The 20014-nt window shown below is 36.1% G+C and overlaps 1 protein-coding gene across 2 annotated transcripts; it reads right to left on the bottom strand.

The window, feature by feature from the left end:
- On the bottom strand, positions 1–18350 carry F11 (coagulation factor XI). Of its 2 annotated transcripts, XM_026105164.2 has the most exons (15): positions 18246–18350; positions 17610–17668; positions 14626–14785; positions 13812–13918; positions 12028–12187; positions 11351–11460; positions 8834–8993; positions 7899–8008; positions 7652–7811; positions 7413–7528; positions 6841–7015; positions 4667–4842; positions 4269–4364; positions 2342–2481; positions 2–748 (listed from the first exon to the last, which is right to left on the bottom strand). In XM_026105164.2, exons 1-15 carry the CDS (start codon positions 18251–18253, stop codon positions 593–595), a joined length of 1893 nt encoding a protein of 630 aa, XP_025960949.1. In that variant the 5' UTR covers positions 18254–18350; the 3' UTR covers positions 2–592. The 2 variants fall into 2 exon arrangements, with proteins under 2 accessions (XP_064367131.1, XP_025960949.1); XM_064511061.1 differs by lacking the exon at positions 17610–17668 and having other exon boundaries at positions 1–748; positions 18246–18304.
- Between the last annotated feature and the right edge of the window lie 1664 nt (positions 18351–20014).

Genomic DNA, 20014 nt, shown 5'->3' with positions numbered 1-20014 from the left:
ACATTTTCTCCCTGTTAGTATTTACTGAAATACTGTCATAGAGAAATTCATGAGGTAATAATTTGCTATCTTATTTACTCCCTTTCATCTCTCAGTGTTAAATGGCTGTCGCCAGAGTCTCAATTACAGCATTAAACTGAAGATAGATGATATTTTGAATTCCTGTCTGAGGCTAATGATCACCAAATCCTCACAGTAGCAACATCAACCAAGATTTTCCTGAACTTCTAATGCTTTATCTGAACCCAAAATTCATCTAAGTTCTTTTTACACAACAGAGGGGAATCCTGCTATCACCAGAATCATCTGTAAACCCTTCACTGACCTTGATGGGTCAGGGAATCAAGTCCCATAGAATGGTTCAGACTATCTTTTTTCTGCCAAATCAGTGACGCTAAACATGGTTTATTTTTATTACTGCTTTTTATTTAGTAATTGTAAAGTTTGTTCATTCTTCCTTTTCTAATCATGTCTTATGTTTATGTTTCAGCCTAACAGTAAACACCATTTACAGAATGTTAATACACTTCTTTGTTTGCTGCTATGGTTACTACTCCATGGCATCACTTTGAGCCTGCAGGTAACTCTTACGCTACGTAGTTTTTTCTAGAATCCAGTCTGCATATTCAGCAACTTTTGTATAGACACCTGGCTGCCTCGGGCGAGCGCACCCTTCGCCCCAGCTGGTAATGCCGACCAGATACCACACTTCCTCATGCTTGCATGACAGCGGCCCTCCTGAATCTCCCTGCGTCACAGGAGAAAAAGACAGAGTATGCAAGGGATAGCTCTGGTCAGTATTTCTCTCAAGGAAAACCCTGATAAAAATCAGCATCACTCAGTGTTTACACCAGCATAACTGCCTAGGTTTCAATTACTTTTACCTAAAGCTGATTAACATAGTGGTGAAGCAGGTTTTCTGTTTTTCTGGTAAATTGACTTCTAAGTATTTTCCAGGCATTGCAATACATTTCAGCTTCCCATTAATGTTTAAAACTTCTCATACATACATATATATGTATATACACATACCTATATATTTATATACATATATTGATCTAAAAAAACCATATGTGCAACCAAGAAAAATACATTTGCCATCTTTTTTATTGTGACGCTGTTTTCAGTATGCTAACCTCAGTTCTCTATGTGGGTTATTATGTTTGAGCGACTCTATCCTCCCCAGGATAAAAGACATCTGTTTTCTTTTCCTATTTCTAACTGACCTTTCTGAACATAGCATTTTTAAGTATAGTGTTGCTGTCATGAGTTGCTGAGATAGCAATATGTTATTTTTATATAACAGCATCTCCATACTCTGGTACACATTATTATATAAAGAAAGCTTAATTAGCATAGAGGATAAATTACTTCCCAACTTTGAAAATTTTTATTCTTAATTACTCAATACCAACCAAAATAATAGTCAGCAATGTAGAACAGAAATGTTAACTGTTAAATGCTTAAAATGTAAATACTATATTCAGTAGAATATTTAATCTTACTAATCAATCTTTTCATCTTGTATAAATTAGCTCAAAATATCTAAATTAATAGAAGTGCATGAGTACAAAATCAGAGAATTTGAACTCATGATGTTTTGACATTTTGAATTCCAATAATGAACAGACAAGTCTGCTCAAGTTGTCTTTATTCCATACCCATGTACTTTAATAGTTTTCCTAACACTGTCCCTTCAGAATTGTGAATAATGGATGTTTTAAAATAAGCCTTCCTGTATTTCATGTTAAGGAGTAAAAACATTACATAGGAAATCTGCTATTACTGGAGAAATGCTTTGGGATATATATTTCCTCTCTTTGGATTTCTGATACTCCAAAGGAATACTACTTTGTTCCTTAAATGGATGAGTGACAAATTTGTATTTTCTTTTTTTATTTATTCTTCATATTTGCTGTGGGGGTTTTTTCAGCAAAAGTGATAGAGTTTTCATCAAATTAATGAATTTTGCCTCAATACTTAAGTGGAGACATACAGTATGAAGTTGACTTTGTTTCTTAGCAGGAGACAATAGAGAGAGATTGCATGTAAGAGAAAACGCGCGAGAGAGAGAGAGAAAGAGAGAAAGTGTATGCGTGTGTGTACATGCACATTCAGGCATTTCCTTATCTGGAGATGCATAGAATCTATCCCTGATGATTTCTATGTTGCATAACAAAAGTTCTACATATACTTCAATTGTCTGTGCTTTTGGCATGCAAAAGCGACAAGTTAAATGATAGTTTTGTTTATAACTGTATTTTTGTTTTAACTATAAAGAGTTTAGTTATGATTTGCAATTATATATTTGAATATATTATCATATACTTTTTCTCATTACCTTACAAGCATCCCTTCCACCTTCTTCATAGCCAGCACAAATCACTTGGTCATCTATTTTGCGATCCCGATATCTTGCCTGGCATTCCTCTTTTGACATGAGGGGAACAGTAACCTTCTGAAGAATATCTTCTACACGACCTACATAACATGCAGGTAAGAACAGAGAAATGTTCAGTTCCATCAAAATAAAAGTTTAAATTAAAATCTAGAAATCCTCATATGGTGATATTATAAAGTTGGAGGCCACTGCTTTTAGAGTGATGTTGGACTTTTATGACACTGTCTTTCCTTTTCTGTGTTAGCAAACAACGTTGATCGTTAATGTGAATGTTTCAGTAACACCATTTTATCAGTGCATATTCTCATGACTGGGTGAGCTTCAAAACTCCCTTGTGATTTGTTATGAATCCTCTTTTGATTATGGATTTCAGCACATCGGCCCTTGGAACCCATATTCCCAATTAAAGGCATTGCATCATATCCTTAACAATTACGTCTCACTAGTGTATTGCAATAGTATTGGAACCTCCCACCTGCCAACTCTGGACAGCTCAATGCCCTTGTAGTTCACTGGGTGGAGAAATTTGCATGCAGAGTGTAGAAGTATGAGAGTCAGCATTTTCTTAGAAATTAAGGAAAAAAATATAATCTATACAATATCTGCCTAAATATAATAGATTTCACATTGAACTCTAACCCTCAAATAGGAAGGTGGATAAAGGAGCGGACACTGTGTTTAAGGAGATGATAAAAAAAATTACAGTATAAAAGCAGACTGACAATTAACAGCCACCTGACCTACCTCTGTGCAAGATCAGAGGCGTTCAAATCAGAGATAGTATCAGGACACAAAATTCATTTATAGCAGTAAATCACAATCACAACAGTAGCCTGTTGTGATTTTTGTGTCAGAACACAGAATTATTTAGTGATGATTTTATTCATCTTTCCTATATGCTTTCTGTAAGAAAACTTAATAGAAATAATTGCAAGATAAGAAAACTGTAGTGCCTGCTCAACAGCAATAACAGTAGTGCAAAGCATGGTAGAATTTGCTTTAGAAAAGCCTTGGCCTGACTCTAATCAAATGTCTACCAGTGTAGACCACAAAAATGTCCAGTGAAGTTAAAGGAGTTATGCAACTGTAATACTGGAACCACCAGAATAACTGACTGTAGAATCACATATTAAGATCATGAGCTCAAACACTATTTTGGAAACTTCTTTGTTTTTCTGTATTTTCTGTATCTGATTTGATCCCCGAGTGAATATTTCTTAGCAAAAAAAAAAAAAAAAAAAAAAAAAAAAGTCTTTCTTCTACATGTATCATGAGCTGAAACCAAAAGATCTCAGTCTATCTTATATCCTTAAACTTCCTTATTTAAAGCATTATCCCTCTCTCTCTTTCCTCTGCCCGGGCAAATGGGCTGTATTAACTCAGTGGACTAGCTCACAAACTCCCCAGACCGTTCAGCATTTGTAAATGAAGGATCAGACCACAAAACTGTACAGAAGGATATTAGTAATGTCTTGAGTAGATCTCCTAAAGCTTCACAGATTAGCATAAGTCTTCTCAATATAATATATCATCTCTTAACTGGAGGTACATCTGTGAGCATGCAAAGTAACGTGAAACTAGGCAACTTGCAGCATTCATCTAGCTGCAGCAAGAAAGCTTGACGACCCTGTGCAGAGCATCGGTGTGTAGGATTAGCTATATTCATGCCCACTGACTCTGATGACTGATGCAAATTCATACAAGTAAGGCTGTGAGCAAATGCGCTGTCTGTGTAGCCTGTAACCACAATTCCTGATTTCAAGGACTCAAGAGGTTGGTTTCATTTTTTTTGTTTGTTTGTTTGGGGGGGTTTAGTAACATTAATTTTGCAGATATAAGCACTCACTGTTTAAATATTAACATGTACCTCTTTCTTTCCTGTAACCCCATCCGGTCACCCAGCAGTTGGTATAAAGTGTGTCAGCATCTTCTTTTGATGGCAGGCAAATGGGTAGTTGAAGATCTAAAATACAATTTGAAATGTTAGTTTGGTCAGCAGAAAAAATTACAATGTTAAGGTTTCACGGGCACCTTATACAACCCTTGATGATAGGCTCCATGTTATGTTTTGTCCCTTATACTATATATTGCCCCATAAACAAAACCCACCCATGTTTTCGTCAAAGCCAACCAAATAAGATTCTCCTCAAACCCCATTAATCGCATATTAAAGGAAGCCAGCACAGGTTTCATGCACTGCGGTAACAAAACCAGCCCTATGGCATCCTGCGCATTTTCAGAATTCCTCTGTAATACTCTACATACCAGTAAAATTCATAGGCTTATCAAGTTTCATTAAAGCAATGTCATATCCAGTCTGTGCGAATTTATACTGAGGGTGAACAATAATCTCTTCCACTTTGAAGAAAGGCGTTTCCTCTTTTATTTCTGATTGTTTTAAAATACCCGCATAAACACGCCAAATGTTGGGATTCTCAAGACTGAGGGAAAAAGACAAACAGTCAGTCTGCGGCACAAAGATTTGCACTGGTTTGGAGTTTGCGTGCAGGTGCCAACTCCTGAGTGTATAGTGAAAGCACTGAGGTCATCCTCCCCATTTTTGTGTTCACGTTCTCAAACTCTAGAGATCTGCCTGATCCATTCCCTCCACTTTTCATTTCTCCTGATCCTCCTCCTGTTTATATTTTCATCCCACATCAGTTTTCCCCTCTGTGTTCAGACTCTCATTCCTCCTGATAATTTTTCATTCTTTTACTTCTGCCTTCTAATTTTTATTTCCTCTTTTTTTCTCTTAATATTTTTATCCTCAAGGGCCTAACGTAAGCCTTGAAGAAGTAAATGAGATTCTTTCCATTTATTTCAGTACAACTTTCCTATTAACTAAAACAAAGTTGGAAATATAAATTCAAGCAGAGTCTATTTAGACACTTATTTAATATGAAAATGACTCTAGCCATTAAAATGAAAGCAAAGAAGAGATTAGGAAGTGTAATAATATGGATCCATATGAAAAGTTCCAGTTAATCTTCATAAATTCAACTTTACTTTGACTAAGTTTAAGGGATATTTCATTGCAATATTCTGCTATCAAGGCAACCTAAATTTAGGTACATGCAATGAGAAGATAAAAAATTTGTTTTAAGTAAGTTTTCCAAAAATTTTGAAAGTTTTGTATGTGAACGCAAAAATATCAGTTAGTCTTAATTTCCAACCAATACCATCTTTTTTTTATTTTTAAAATATACTTTATCTCTTTGCCCTTTAAAATGCTGGCAACTTCTACAAATGTGATATCAGAGAGATAATGACATTCTTTATATAAAGGTTTTTAGGGGGCTCAGAGAGTATAAACACTTTAATAGGGTTTGTCACTAAAGGCCAAATGTTGGCAACACTATTTCACACTAAAATCAGATTACTCTACTTGAACAAAAATGCTTAATTTCAGCCTGTGTTGCTGGGTCTCGTCTTTGAAGCATGTTATCTGTTACTCGTTCTTCTGTCCCATCAGTCCAAATCAATATATAGCCTTAAAATTTTCAGTCTGTAAGTGACAGGATAAGATGCTTTAGAGATACAGACAATATAACAAGGGAAATGGATCATTTGCATGTCAGTTAAATCAGCTCTTCAAAACAGGAGTGGTTTCATTACTCAGACCTGATGGTAATCTGCTGTCATCAACAATACATACTATAAGTTTCAGTGCAAATTAGCAATACCTTAGGTGCTGGCTGCTCTAAATTTTTTCTTATAGCTGAAATATACATTAAAAAGAGTATTAATTGATTGATTGATAAAATTAGAAAAAAGTTAAAAGAAACCCAACACAATTATATTTCATATAATGCAGAGATAAATGAGTCGGTTTAAAGCTCAGGTATCAGAAACAGCTTAATTTGAGCACCACCTAGCTTTATCTTGCATCCTGGCCAAATAAGTTAGATTTCGCCCAGCAAAATTTGAGCAAATTATTATTTTTTTTTCCTGAGCAAAATCAAGTGCTGCTGAAGCTAGATTACTACCATTACCCAAGTACCACAGTGAAATCTCTGGGATAGTCATTTGAAGTTTATGAAATGGAACACATTAGCAACAGATTTTCCTTTACATGATATCATGCTATATGATATGATATTATAGTAAGAAAAAGCATATATCACATGAAGATGTCTAAGTTACTGTAGATATCTAAAGTACCTGCTTAAGAACTTCATCTTCTGGGTACATTAAAATAATTTAGCATCAGTAATACAAGACTATGCTACAAAGAGAAAGGTTATAGTGTGGAGTTCCAATTACAACAAAAATACAAGGTCTGCCTTAAAACTTCCCCTTTTGGTTACATGAAAATAGTTTACTTCATTCTAGTCCTCATCATTATCATATATACTTGTTTCTCTGAAAGCAGGATCTCAATTTTTCTCACATGCTGGATGAAATTTTTTTTTACGAGTACATTTATATGTAGCACTCACCTCAAAACGCAATGAGCAGCTGTAAGAATCCACTGGTTGCTGATGATAGAGCCCCCACAAAGATGTCTCTGACGAGATAACGTCACGTGCAAGCTCACTTGCCATGGCCATTCACCAGGGGAAGAGTCTGTCCCTCCAACAATCCTAATAGTTTTTTCAGAATGCTCCATACATACTACAGAAATAATTGAAAAGGGGGGTTAAAGATCATTTTCATTCACCAATGAAAAGACAAAGGTGAGACCACTGCTGACCAATGAATTGGGCCCAGTCTTCAGCTAAGAAGGTTTTACATGATACATGCTGAGCCCTTGACAATTTCTGATCATAATGTCTATTACAAGCAAGTTCATGGTGCTAGCATTTGTGTTTACAACATACATACTACACAGGATCACAGTAGACTACCTTCACTTTTTCAGAACACTATTTAACTTCACAAGGTGTCCCGTTATCATTTCAATGCAATTATTTTTCTAAAAAAATATAGCTTCCTGAGTCCTGGGGAGGTTTAGGCTTCCTGTACGGAAGTCAGTTAAGCAATGCCTCTTTTAACTGAAAATTGTACTTACCAGTACTGGCCTTTTTTTTACATAATCTTAGTGAGTATCCAGAGATCTTTCCTCCTCCATGTACTATTTCCATGGGGGATCCATTGGAGGACATTTTTAGGTGGCACTTACATTTTCTGCCAATAAGTTAACATAAAGATTCAGTTTACACTCTTTATGCAGAACATATACACTGTTCCCTAAGTCTGTAGAATGATTCTTTCAGCAATCTTTAAAGCATTTTTTAAAATGTATCTCACCTTTCTTCATTGCATGAATCTTGGAGTGGAAAGTAGGTAAAAAATTGGCAGCGGATCATGTCTGTGCAAACTCGCTGACAAGCCTTGTGTCCTTTAGTGTAAGTGACGTTGAGTTCCTCTCCCAAAAAATTCATATTCATGTAAGTGCGAGAATTGCAGGCTGTAAGAATGAATATTTCAAACATCAGTAAGGCTAAATGACATGACTAATTCAAAATTAATATTTTTATTGTAATTTATTCTTTACCAGGGAAGGATCTTCTGCAATTTAGGAGACTGAAACCTGATACAGCTTCTTCCTTTGATATAAGTGCATCTGGTATACCACTTCTTGATGTCTTCAGAAGGCAAAGATTTCTAAAATGAAAAATTTTAAATATAACTAATTCTTTTCTCACATTCTAAGTAATGTACTTAGAGTACTCTAAGTAGGTACCAGTAAGAGAATGTTCTTTCTTAAATGTGCTTTTTCTCCCACCTCTGTACCTGTAAAAAATATTTCATATAAAAATGCATTAAAGAAATGCTAACTCAGCACCTAAGTTCATAGAAAAAGAGGGCTTTTGCAGTTTTGTGAAATGGCATATGGCTGTACTACTAAAGATTGTACAGTATTTATACATACATAGAAAAGGTGATTTTAGATGATATATGCCATCTCAGTTTTGCTGCTCCCTGAAATTTCTTTGAAACTTTATTCTTCTTTTCACATCTGTTTTGTGTGGAATGTAGGCTTTTAACTCTTCTCACTACTAAATATGAGAAAAGGAAGTTCAATCTTTAAAAGGAAACACTTTACACCTGTTAACTTTATGCAAAATCCTTCCAAGTAAATAACTTCATAACACAGGAAACCAAATGCCTGTTTTAACAATTTCATGAAATATGGCTTTAAGTCATTACAGTGATCTGGAGGCTTATTCTCTCTTTATATGCATATAACTTTTCAGATTAATACCAAATATGCAGCTACGTTACAAGACACCTGGTCACATCACATAACAGATGAAATGCCCACAGAAAATTATGAACATATAAATAAAACATGTAAAAAGTGACACTTTACTGGAAATAACCTTTTAACAAGAATTTCCATAAATATAATAAAAACGTGGTTAAAAAAAGACTGCAGTATTTTTTCAAATATCTACTTGTAAAATTAAAGTTAGTCATTATATTCACCTTTGGGATTCTATTTGCCATTCCCTGGTAAAGAATGTAAAGAACAAGCAGTTTGGAAAATAAGTACAAATAGTTTGGCAGACGGAGGTATCGGGAGTGAAAAAAGTTGTAATATTAATTCCTGAAAATTCTTTATGTTCAAAAATGTCCATGTAACAATCTGTATAAAACAAGAAAAGAATATCAAAACTCCAAATATTTTATAGTGTTATCAAAATATTAAGACTTACAAATTATTTATTTGTATCCTGATTCACTGTTTCCTTCCTTTGTGACTGATATGCTGGAAAGATATTTTAACTAGAAAACTATCTCTTATGAACATTTTTAAAAAAGCATGTCACTTTATGTAGAGAATTATTGAGCAGGGATGAGGTTCAAGTAGAGAAGCAGGGAAATTACATGTTAGAATATGGATTTACTAATCTAATGAGGAGAACTTTAAACCAGGATTACCAGAAATCAGTGGTACAAATCCAGAGTTAGGCATAAATTATTGTAACCCAGAAAGTTTAAAATCATTGAGGTGACAGGTCTATCTAGGAGGATCATGGAGACTAGAAAGAAAATAGTGGGCTGATCTGCTCAGCAGTTTATCCAAATACTAATTAAAAAGTAGGCAGAATAGTGGGAGAATCTTGAAGTCTGCCCAATGATGTGACCAAAATAACATAATAAAGACTTGGTAGGGTAATTCACATAACCAGACTATAGATATGGAAGTTATAGGAAGCACCAGCAAGTTTAAAAAAAGGAGTTGCCTTCTCCAAAGATGTACTTAAACTCCTAGTTAAAATCCTGATACAATAATAAAAAGGGAAAAGAATGCAGCAATGACATGGAGGGCATTATTAAAACTACCAAACCAGAAAGATGAGATAGTGTAAATGAAGCTTTTTAAAAAACAAAATGATCCAAAGCACAGGATTTTCTTAAGGAAATAATATTCAAAGCACAAATGTGGATCTGGAAGTTTACGGAAGCTAACCCATGATCTAAATGATCATGTTCAATGATCGTTTATTCAATATTTGACAACATCAAGGAAGAAACTGCAAAAGGCAGAAAGTAGGACAAATTACTATAAATGAATAATAGCATGAGCACATAAGGACAAAATCAGAAAGATGCAAAGGCACAAAATGAAAGGCCAAATAGCAAGAAACAAACTGCCAGAAGAAAAACATTCAGTAACATTCAATTAGGATTAGGAAAGGAGCTGGTCTTCTGCTCAGGGGAGAAGGAAAACTAACGATAAAGGACATGAGAGAAAGACTAAAGAACTTACTGCCTTCTTTTCCTCTCCTCTTTAAGAATACTAATTACTGTCATATCGACACTGGCATAAGCTATACATGTCTTTGATAATTTTTAACGTTTTTGGATTTTTCTTTCAACTTAAAAATCATATTGTTTGTGCATGTACTTCAGTCCCCTGATTCTTCTCCAAGTCTATGAGTTGGACCCTCAAAGTGCTAGAATTTTTCTTCTAAGCCTGAATATGTGTCCTTCTAGTCTATCTGACAAAGCAGCACTTTGGAAAAAAAATCTTCCCTCCAGTCTTTCTTCTACATATATGTAGTGAGGGAATAGCTGAATTGTTTTCTTCTCTTTATACCCCGTCCCAAAACTTTTCCTTCCTTTGTTATTCTTCACACTTTATTTTTCCATGGGTCCTCCATTGTTAGGAGTGGAAATAAACTTTTTCAAAGTTTACAGAGATTATTCCTATAGCGGAACTATCAGAGTCTAAAGAAAACATGTCGATAGAGAAAAAGATGGAGGGACCTAAGAAATACAAAATGTGATTTAAAATGAGAAGAAAAGATTATCTGCAAATTCAAATAAGGCTATGCAGAGGCAGAAGAACAATATCACCGTTAAGAAGAGAAAATACCGGACAATAAGACAAGAAAGAGGTAGATAAAAAACAGAAAAGTGAAGCAGGATGTTTTAACTGAGAATAAGAAGGTATAATACAAACTGTTTGATCCGGCATTCTTGAGAGTTTTGGCTGAGTAATGATTACAGGAACAAGCACAGACTCTGCTTTCATCACAAATCACAGGTGCATCCCACAGAATGCAGCCCTTCACATTAGCCAATTGTATCAGAAAGCTACAAGTCTTCATTAAAAACTTCCAAGTGCATACATGGTATACAAACAAAACTGGAAAGCTTTGTACTCCTCCTGATCTTTGACTTGGATGAGATTTTTACCTTTGATTTTTGTATCTCTGACATAAAGATAAAATGCAATTTGATTAACCTAATCTTACGAAAGAATTATTTAATCTTCAAAGGAAATGACTGTTTTGTAACACAGAATAATAAAATGGAAAAATTAAAAAGATCAGAACCTCTTCAGTGCCTGAGTACTAGCTATATTTCCAAGAATTAAGTTTATATTAAAATTCTTTTACATAATGAAACATTTATGTATATCAGAGATAGAGAGTCTCTTGTCATCCATAACCCTTAAATCTAAACTGAATCAACAGAGATTTTAATAGTTACCTATTTCAGAAAGCTGGCATGACTTTAAAGAGAATCCAGATACAACATCATCAAGCACCTTTATGCTGGTTGGAGTTCCTAAAGTGGTGTGTTTCAAGAAGCATTTTTTACTGAATGACAAAAAATAAAGAAAGCAGTAAGACAATAGGCCTACAATATGCTTCCGGCACCTTAACTCCTACCATGCTGTATATTCTGCCCATGGGTGAAAACAATCTCCAATCTCCAGAACAACCTTCAAATGAGGAACAGGTCTAGCTGAACAATGTTTAACTTGCAAAATTGAGCAGATTAACAGCTCAAAAATAGTACAACTAAAATTGAAAGTATTTTTCTGACTGCACTGAAAAAGCTATTTTCAGAGTAATAAGCAGAGCAAGATTTAATAGAGCAATAAAGCTGCTCACCTACCAATATCATTTGCATCTTAATGTCTCCAGTGGATTAAAAATTTTTTCAGTGCTATGATAATCGAGTTTGTCTTTCTCACAACAGATGAATGAAAGCTAATTTACTACAGACATTTTCCTATCTGTCAGTTTGAATCAACATTTCAAGGATAACAAGGCAAGGAAAAACTTACTTCCTTGAATAAATTCTCTCACCTTAAACTGCTCTGAGATTTACTCTACTAAACCACAGCGCTGTCCAGGGAGAGGGATCAAACCTGTATTTACCGAAGGCTTGCATTGTGAAATGTTTCTGAAGCATATGTAAAAAATTGACAATAGTTGTCATTGGTGCATCTTTTTTGACACTGTTGATAGGTGTCAGCCATAGTAACATCATAATTTTTCCCTTCCATATCCAGTCCTTTGTGGACGTCTGGACTGCAAGCTGTGAAAAACAGAAGAGAGAAAGCATTCTGAAAAAGATTTTTTTTTTTGGAACTGCCTAAAAGATGTTCATACAACACAACCGTTGTAAACCACTGTCTGCTGCCCATGCTCATTTAGGTTACGTTATACTTCTCATATGCTTCTATCAACAAAATCAGAAGTATGGGCAGGATGCAGTACTGCATGGTAGAGAAAAAACTTAGACTTTGATGCTGTCTCTGCCTACATGAGAGAGGAGCTCCAATACCTATGGCTGAGACCATGTTGAGATTAATCATAAAGTAATTCAGATTAAAGCTAAAACATATACTTTCCCATTTCTAAATTCAAACAGCAGTTTTAAAGGCAAATTTTATTCTCCTAAGCAGTATCCATTTCCCATTTCCACAAAGGGAGAATTTTGACTGTGGAGTTTGAAATAGCTTTCCCCAATGAAGGATGCTTGTTTTACCTTGTGGTCACTAGGTTCTCTTCACAGAATGCATAGGTCAGCCAGTCATAGGGTGTTTCCCTCCCGCCCCCCCCCCCCCCCCATGTGAATACACAGGCATAGCTTTTGATTTAAGTGACATTAGTCTGATTCTAGAGTAACTCCAGTGACATCAATTGCACTAAATAGCATAAAAAATAACATCTCACAGAAGCCTATTTTGCTGGGCCAAAGCTACTCAGAAGGATAAATATGATAGGATGCTGGCAGGAAAGCACTTTTAAAAGAAGTCCTGAAAGCAATGAAAGGTGAGTGCCCATAAGAACCAAGCACAACTGATTTGTCAATAAGTTGCCATGTGGAGCTCACATAGAGCAAGATGCATTTACTGCTGGCATATTCAGGTGCTGTTCCAATGAAACTAAAGAATTATGCTGCCATCCATAAGGCTTTATTTGGCCTCAAAAGCAGCAACTGAATATTCCTTATTCGGGGACAACATTTTCCTACAGCATCATGTTACACTTAAAGCTGATCTCTATGTAATGACAATATGATGGTGGTAGAGGTTTAAACAACACACTTAATAGACTTAAAATGTGCCCACTGATAATTCCCAGGCACGGCATGCCGAAACTAAGACTGTGCATACAACATGCATATACTCAAAGATGGAGCTGCTAATAATTTATTACATTGAAGGCAGCAACATCACTTAATGACTATCATTGCTTCTGCTTTGTTGGGCATTCACTCTATAGAGTTATAAAGCAGGCAGTCATACGTATCTTATGAGCAGCTCGCTGGAGTGGAACTGTAGGAATAAATTAATCTTTACAACTAGAGCTGAGTTGAAACATGGGCTGGCATCTGCCTGAAGCAATTGCAACGGTGTGCCTGCAGTAGCATAATTTCCCTGTTACCTTGTTTGGGGAGCCTAGGTGATGGATAGTTGGGGCTGAAGGATGAAGCGAGTGGAAGAACTGTAAGCTGTGTTTCAAAGAGACCTGGCAAGGGACATCCCAATCCTTGCTTGGCTGCTCCTGATTCTCTTTGTTTTCAAAATGATAGTTTTCTAATACATATGCTTGGCTGCTCCTGATTCTCTTTGTTTTCAAAATGATAGTTTTCTAATACATATGCTATGTGATGCAGAGCATAAAATTCATATACGTGATTGACCATATCTTACCGCTAATTTTGATGTTACACTGTTTTAAGGAATGTCCAGAGATAGCGCCTTCCATATCCACTTTTGGCAATGTTTCAGTATCGCTGTCTTTTAAGTAGCAGGAAAACCTGTGTTTTAAAATTCAGCAATTCACAGCTTTTACAGTATAACATAGTCCTTTCTAATTCTTTCTCAGCTGAAACATAGGCCATCTCCTGTTCCTTCAGCATTAAAATTTAAGCAACAACTACAGTTTAGAGAAAGATAGGATAGAGCTGTATCTGCTTTGTTGGCACTGGCACGCTTTGTGGCAGACCAAAATACATGATTTATGTGGGAGCATCAAGAGCTCTTAGAGAAACACCCACTTTCAAATGGTTTGTAAAACGGTTCTGAAGGCAGGGATGTACTGGGCATACAGAGAGATCACAGCATAAACCTTTCAGGCTAGTGTCATTCTTAACTGTGAGAAAAATAAAGAGAAAGGATGGTGGGGAGGGAAAAGATTACACAGCAGGAGACAGTGAGCTGCCGGAGATGTAAAACTGCTCCCATCGTCTCTCAGCAGCACATGGCACAGAGGAGGGAGGGCACAGCTGGTCTTGTTTCTTGGAAAGGGTTGGTAAGTGAGTGCGAAAGATCAAGTATTACCAGATTTTATTTTTCAAAGTTTGGGAAATACTCTTTTAAATTACTGGTTTTAAAGATATATGATACCGTGTTTTCCATGGCAACCCTTTAGCCTTCCTCGCGTGGCTATGTTCTGACAAAGTGGCACTCAATTCCTAAAAATATCACACAAGACCAGCAAAAGTTGCACAAACGTGAATGTTACCTTTTTGTAGGATTAGTCCATGTTGCTGGCAAATAGGTGAAGAACAGACACGTGGGATGGTAAGTACACACTACTTGACAATAATTGACATTTGGTGTAAAAACCGTAGAGAGGTCTCCTCCTTGGAAGTAGGTATTTTCATAGATCTGAGTCACACATTCTGATATGGAATAACAAAATGCATAAATTATTGCAGATGGTAGCACACAGTTCACCAGAAGAGGGTTAAGACACTGCTCCTCTGTCATTGACCTTGCTTTTAAAACAGTCCTTTGACAGGAAGAGACGGTGAGGGGAATGAGTAGCACAGTTCCTCTGAGGGCATCACCTTTGTTTTCCAGCCTGCAAGAAATAAATTCTCTGGTCTCTCTCCCCTGGCATCCAAGCCTTGTGCTCAACTCTGGACTAGCACAGCTTGAGCTGAGGCAGCAGCCAAACCCAAAGCCCTGGTAGCGGGACAGGCCACGAGGAGGGTGCACGCAGCACAGCAGACCTGGGAGAGGACGGGGAGCTACTTGTGGCAGTGGCAGGTTTCAGGAGTGGCAGCAGCATCTTCCAAGAGCACAGAGGACAGAGAATCATTAAGAGGAAAACCAGGAGACGGAAGAAAGTACAGAGGCTGAAAGAGTTGGAAACTTGCATGTGAAGGTAATCCTAATGCTTAGGGGCATTCTAAAGCCAAATTCATAGGTGCCGATTTGTATAGTTTCAATCGCTCCCAGCATTTTAGAAACCTGCTACTTCCTTATGACCTGCCTCGAACCCAGTCCAACTTGCTTCACAACAAAGAAAATGCTGTTAAGAGAGAAATATTTAAGGAATAGTGCAAAATCAAAATAAGATTGGCTATAGTCTCAGATTTGTAGGAATTCATCATCAGTCCTGTACTGAACGCTCTGTAGTAAAAGCCACTCACATTGTATAGTTGTTTTGACTGAATTTAAAATATCTAAGTGGCAACACGTTCCTATCTTTTGAAATTTGAGAATATGCAAGATCTCCATGCTAAGACATACATAACGGCTGCTTCACAGAGAAGCCCACTCTCTGCTCCTTATATTTTGCCTGCTGAAGTGGTAGCAAACATGCTAGTTTGTAGCCTGTATCTACGAAATAGCTTTTCCTTAGCTCAGGGATGAAGAGAATGGGAGGAAATCCAACTGAAGAGATTTTCTCGCTGCTTAGTCTGTGGTTTTAGAGCTCTCATACTGTGTAATAAAAACACATATAAGTATTACTTTTTACAGTTTTAAGAATATTACAAGTGGATTTTATTTGATAAGGTATTAAATAATGTAAAATAAACTATACTTAGGGAATTCAATGTTTCCTGTACATGAGTAAGATATATATCATTTATAAACAAAAGGAAAAAACAAGGAACTATTAGCCATATTTGCAAGGTTTGCTAATAATTTTAAAAATGTAATCTCTTATTTTTACAAAAACTTGTACTTTACAAGTATCAGGAATTTTCTGGTATATATGCTTTCATAAGCTTTGTCTAAAAGTTGGTGTTTATTCTCAGTAGAATTTCTTTTCCCAACTTTGTCATGAACAGGAAAGCATTTTTTATAACTCGGAACATTCTACATGAATTATTAAGTAAAAATAAAAGAATGCTGCAATTGTCTGCCGTATCAGGTACTTTAGATATTATTTACCTTCTTGCAGTGTAAATTAATATACGTACATCAATTTATGCTACTTAATGTTTAACTTCTAATACCATGTAAAATTATGCTGCTTCTGAATAATTTTATACAAGTATATGTTTCTTGAGCCTTAGAAATGTTTGAAAATTTTAGTTTTACTGAGATTTCAATCCAAGTAAAACTTTTCTTAAACAACACTACATTTGTCAAACAGCTTTTGCTAAAAAACTGCATTACCTAATTGTCCTGTGAGAAAATAGTTAATACATTACTGAACATGAAACTGTATTAGGTCTTAGCTCTAATTTATCAGCACAGGGAACTTCAGGGAAATGCAATGGCACTTTGTAGTCTGACTTTTGCTAACCAAAGTAAATCATTAACACAGAGTGGCATTGAAAAATGTGCACAATTTTCCAGTGTTCCACAGGAATTCTACAAAATCATTTATACTAAAGCAATTGTTTCTTGAGTTACTCATGCTTACTGCAATAATCTTTTGAGTCTGATACTACGTGGGTATCACACAGATACTGTTTAAATCACAGTAATTTCACATAAAGGAAAAAAAGAAAGAAAGAGAGACAGATGTTGATTCTGAAGCTCAATTTCTGTCCTCCTCTGAGGCTGCTGGGCTGAGCAGCTCCTACGCCCTGACCATCTGCCCTGCCTCCCACCACGAGGAATGGCAGAGCCTCCGGGAAGAGGCAGCCCATCGACCCCCACGCGGCATACTGAACCGCTGGCAGCCAAAACAAATTACAGCAAACTTTAGAGGGCTGTAATTTGTGCTGGGGGAAATTGGTGTACAGCAAAGCCAGCTCAGAAACATCAGGCCCCCACCACCTCTTGGACTCTATCAGCTGCTAACAGCTCTTTTCATAAGCTACTGCTAAAATTGTTAACCTTGCTGTGGGTGTGTGACTTTAAACCTCATATTGGTTTCACAATAAAGAGCTGGATGCAGCCTCACTCCAACAGAAAAAAACTGCACGCAGCAGGGTCCCACATATGCTGGGCGAGGTAAAAGCACGGGCGATTGGCACAACAATGTCAGTAAAGCCCCATTAGATACTTCCATTTCTGGTAATAGGGTTATGTGAGAGTTACCCAACTCAGTTGCTGCCAGTGGAACATCAAGCCAGCTCTCTCAGGACCAGACTGCAGACGCTAACATGCGTCCTCCCACCACAATCACTTTGCTCTGTGGTTCTACTCACTCTGCGTATAAGTATTTAGGCTGTTCCGAACATTATCCTCTTTAATCTCCCCTTCTAAAAGGGTTATGTTACTCCATGTGCGTAATTTAGGGATTATATATTCACTTACCATTGTAAACTGAAGCAAATAAGAAAATGAAATAAAAAGTCTGATAAATCCAAAACATCCTAAAAAACACAAAATTATTTTTTAGGATATGCTTAATAAATGATGCATAATTAATTTTATAAAGTACCACAATGTATATCACTAAGTGATTTACATGTGTACTGTCTACAACTCAAAATGGTATGGAGAGTTACAAATTACTGCTGTGATATGCAATTATGGCATATACACAGTGATATGCAATATCAGCAAAAGTTTTGTCCTTTACTTAGGGTTGCAAAGATATAATAAAGCTAATCAGCACCTGGATAATCTTTGCTTTGTTTTGCAGCAGAATATTTATTCTTGGTTAAACCAGGAACAACATTTTGTCAAGATGTTGTTTTAACCATGACTCTGTCCTAGTAGTTAAACAGATACTATTATCAACACAGCAGACATTTGATTCACACTCACCACTTCTGCTTCACATTATATAAATCTTATATTGTTTCCTTTTTTAAAAACAAAGGCTACCACTTAAACTGTGAATCAAATAAATTAACCACACAACAGAATCTCTAAATAGATCAACATACACTGCCTTATTGCTATGAAAGCCTGTACTGAATATCAGTTGCAATAATGATTACATACCTGAACATACAGTAGGTCTGGATGAATGGATAAGGTTTGTGCTCTACTGAAGAAAAAAAAGAAGTCAAACCATCTACAATGTGTGTTAAATATTACTGTGTCTGCAATACTAGCTTGTCTTAATATTTACTTTGAAAGTGTGCTCACTCTGTCAATATTGTTACTGACCTTGGGCCACATTTTCAGTGTGTATCACCAGCACTGCACGGAAATCAATATACATGACTTCCACCAGCTGAGCATCAGCCTCTTAGTGACATTTTTCTTTTTTTTTTTTTTTTTTTAATAAACACCTAATCCCTGGTTCAGATCAGTCAGATTCTCCGCTACTAGCACACAAACCTACATAAAAAGGGAATAAGAGTCATACTTGCATCAGCATAAATCTCAAGAGTAAACCCTTAACTAGTCAGAGGCATTGGTGTGAAATTATTAGGAAGAGAGATTCAGACCCAAGTAAAGGACATCATTATGAAACTAACATAACTGAGCAGCAACTCATCACCTGTGGGGTTTGTTTGTTTGTTTGTTGTTTGTTTAGGTTTTGTGTTTTTTTTTTAACCATTACACCATATTCTTTAGGTGTTCCCATGACAAGGGAGACAGGCATATTCTTTAGCTACATATTCTGTGTTCTGTTGTTTCTAACACCAGTTTGAGCTCTCATTCTCTCTTTTCAGTACTCTTCAGAAATTATCCTATCTATATCTTCCAGTAGTTTTAGTTGGGCCCTTTCTTCTACAGTTGTCTGTTGTTGTTAAAGGCAATTAATGGCATTTTCGGTTTGCAGGAAGCTAGAAAAAAAACTGCTGCATATCTGAAACACAAATGCAACAAGAAGGCAAATTTAATTTATAGCCTAAATCATTTGTTTTGATTTCTAGAATTCTTTTTAACTTGTGTAATAAAAACAAAATAAATTTCAAATTAAAAAATCTTTCAAATCTAAAAACCAAAGTGCTTCACATCAAAGTGAAATTGTCAAAGAACTTTTCCCCCCTTTTTCTGAAGTGGGCTGAATAGGCCGACAAGACAGAAATTCATGTACAAATCTGAATATATATGTTCTGCTCAAAAAATGGTTAGACCAAAACATTTTGCCTGTGATCCTTTTGAGCATCCTGATGGTTGAAATGACTTCTATGCCTTATGCACCAGCAAGGTCTCCCCATCTTCCTTACAATGGAAAAACTGTCTCAAAGAAAGTCTTCACATCCTCTTGTGTGTCAACTTGCTTTACTTGTGTCATGCTTGCAGGAAAGGACTGAAACGTTTCCAGTACATCATCTTTCTTTTTTGCTCACTCTTTTGCTGTATGTATACAACACTGACAAGAATGAGCTAGAAGACTTTGCTGCGAGATACATTGATAGTTTATTCTTGTAACATGAAGTGTTTTGAGAAGATCCCTGTACTGTTTTGATCTTCTTCAGCTCAGAAGAGATCTTCCAATGCCTGTGGGGTCTAGAGGTATCATGGCATTATAAGCTCTGGGAAAGGATGTCATACTATCTCTAGAGAACACTGCCAAAGACTTTCTATGTGACCTCAGATACATCACATTCTCTTTCTTCATCTCTAAAATGATGATAATCCCTTATGCTTCTGGAAAAATCATCACTGTTGCTTTAAATTATAAAATTGTCATATTCTTGAGTGCAATCACAAACACTACAAACTAGTACCTGAGCATTTATAAACAAAAGTAAGGTGGACTTCTTATTGCTTTTGTGTTGCTCAGGTAATCGAAACAATTATTTTTCTTTCAT

This window comes from Dromaius novaehollandiae, chromosome 4 (assembly GCF_036370855.1).
Source record: "Dromaius novaehollandiae isolate bDroNov1 chromosome 4, bDroNov1.hap1, whole genome shotgun sequence".
Classification (NCBI taxonomy): domain Eukaryota; kingdom Metazoa; phylum Chordata; class Aves; order Casuariiformes; family Dromaiidae; genus Dromaius; species Dromaius novaehollandiae.
Note: the sequence above shows the minus strand (reverse complement) of the source record. Positions and strands in the feature narration are given on the sequence as shown.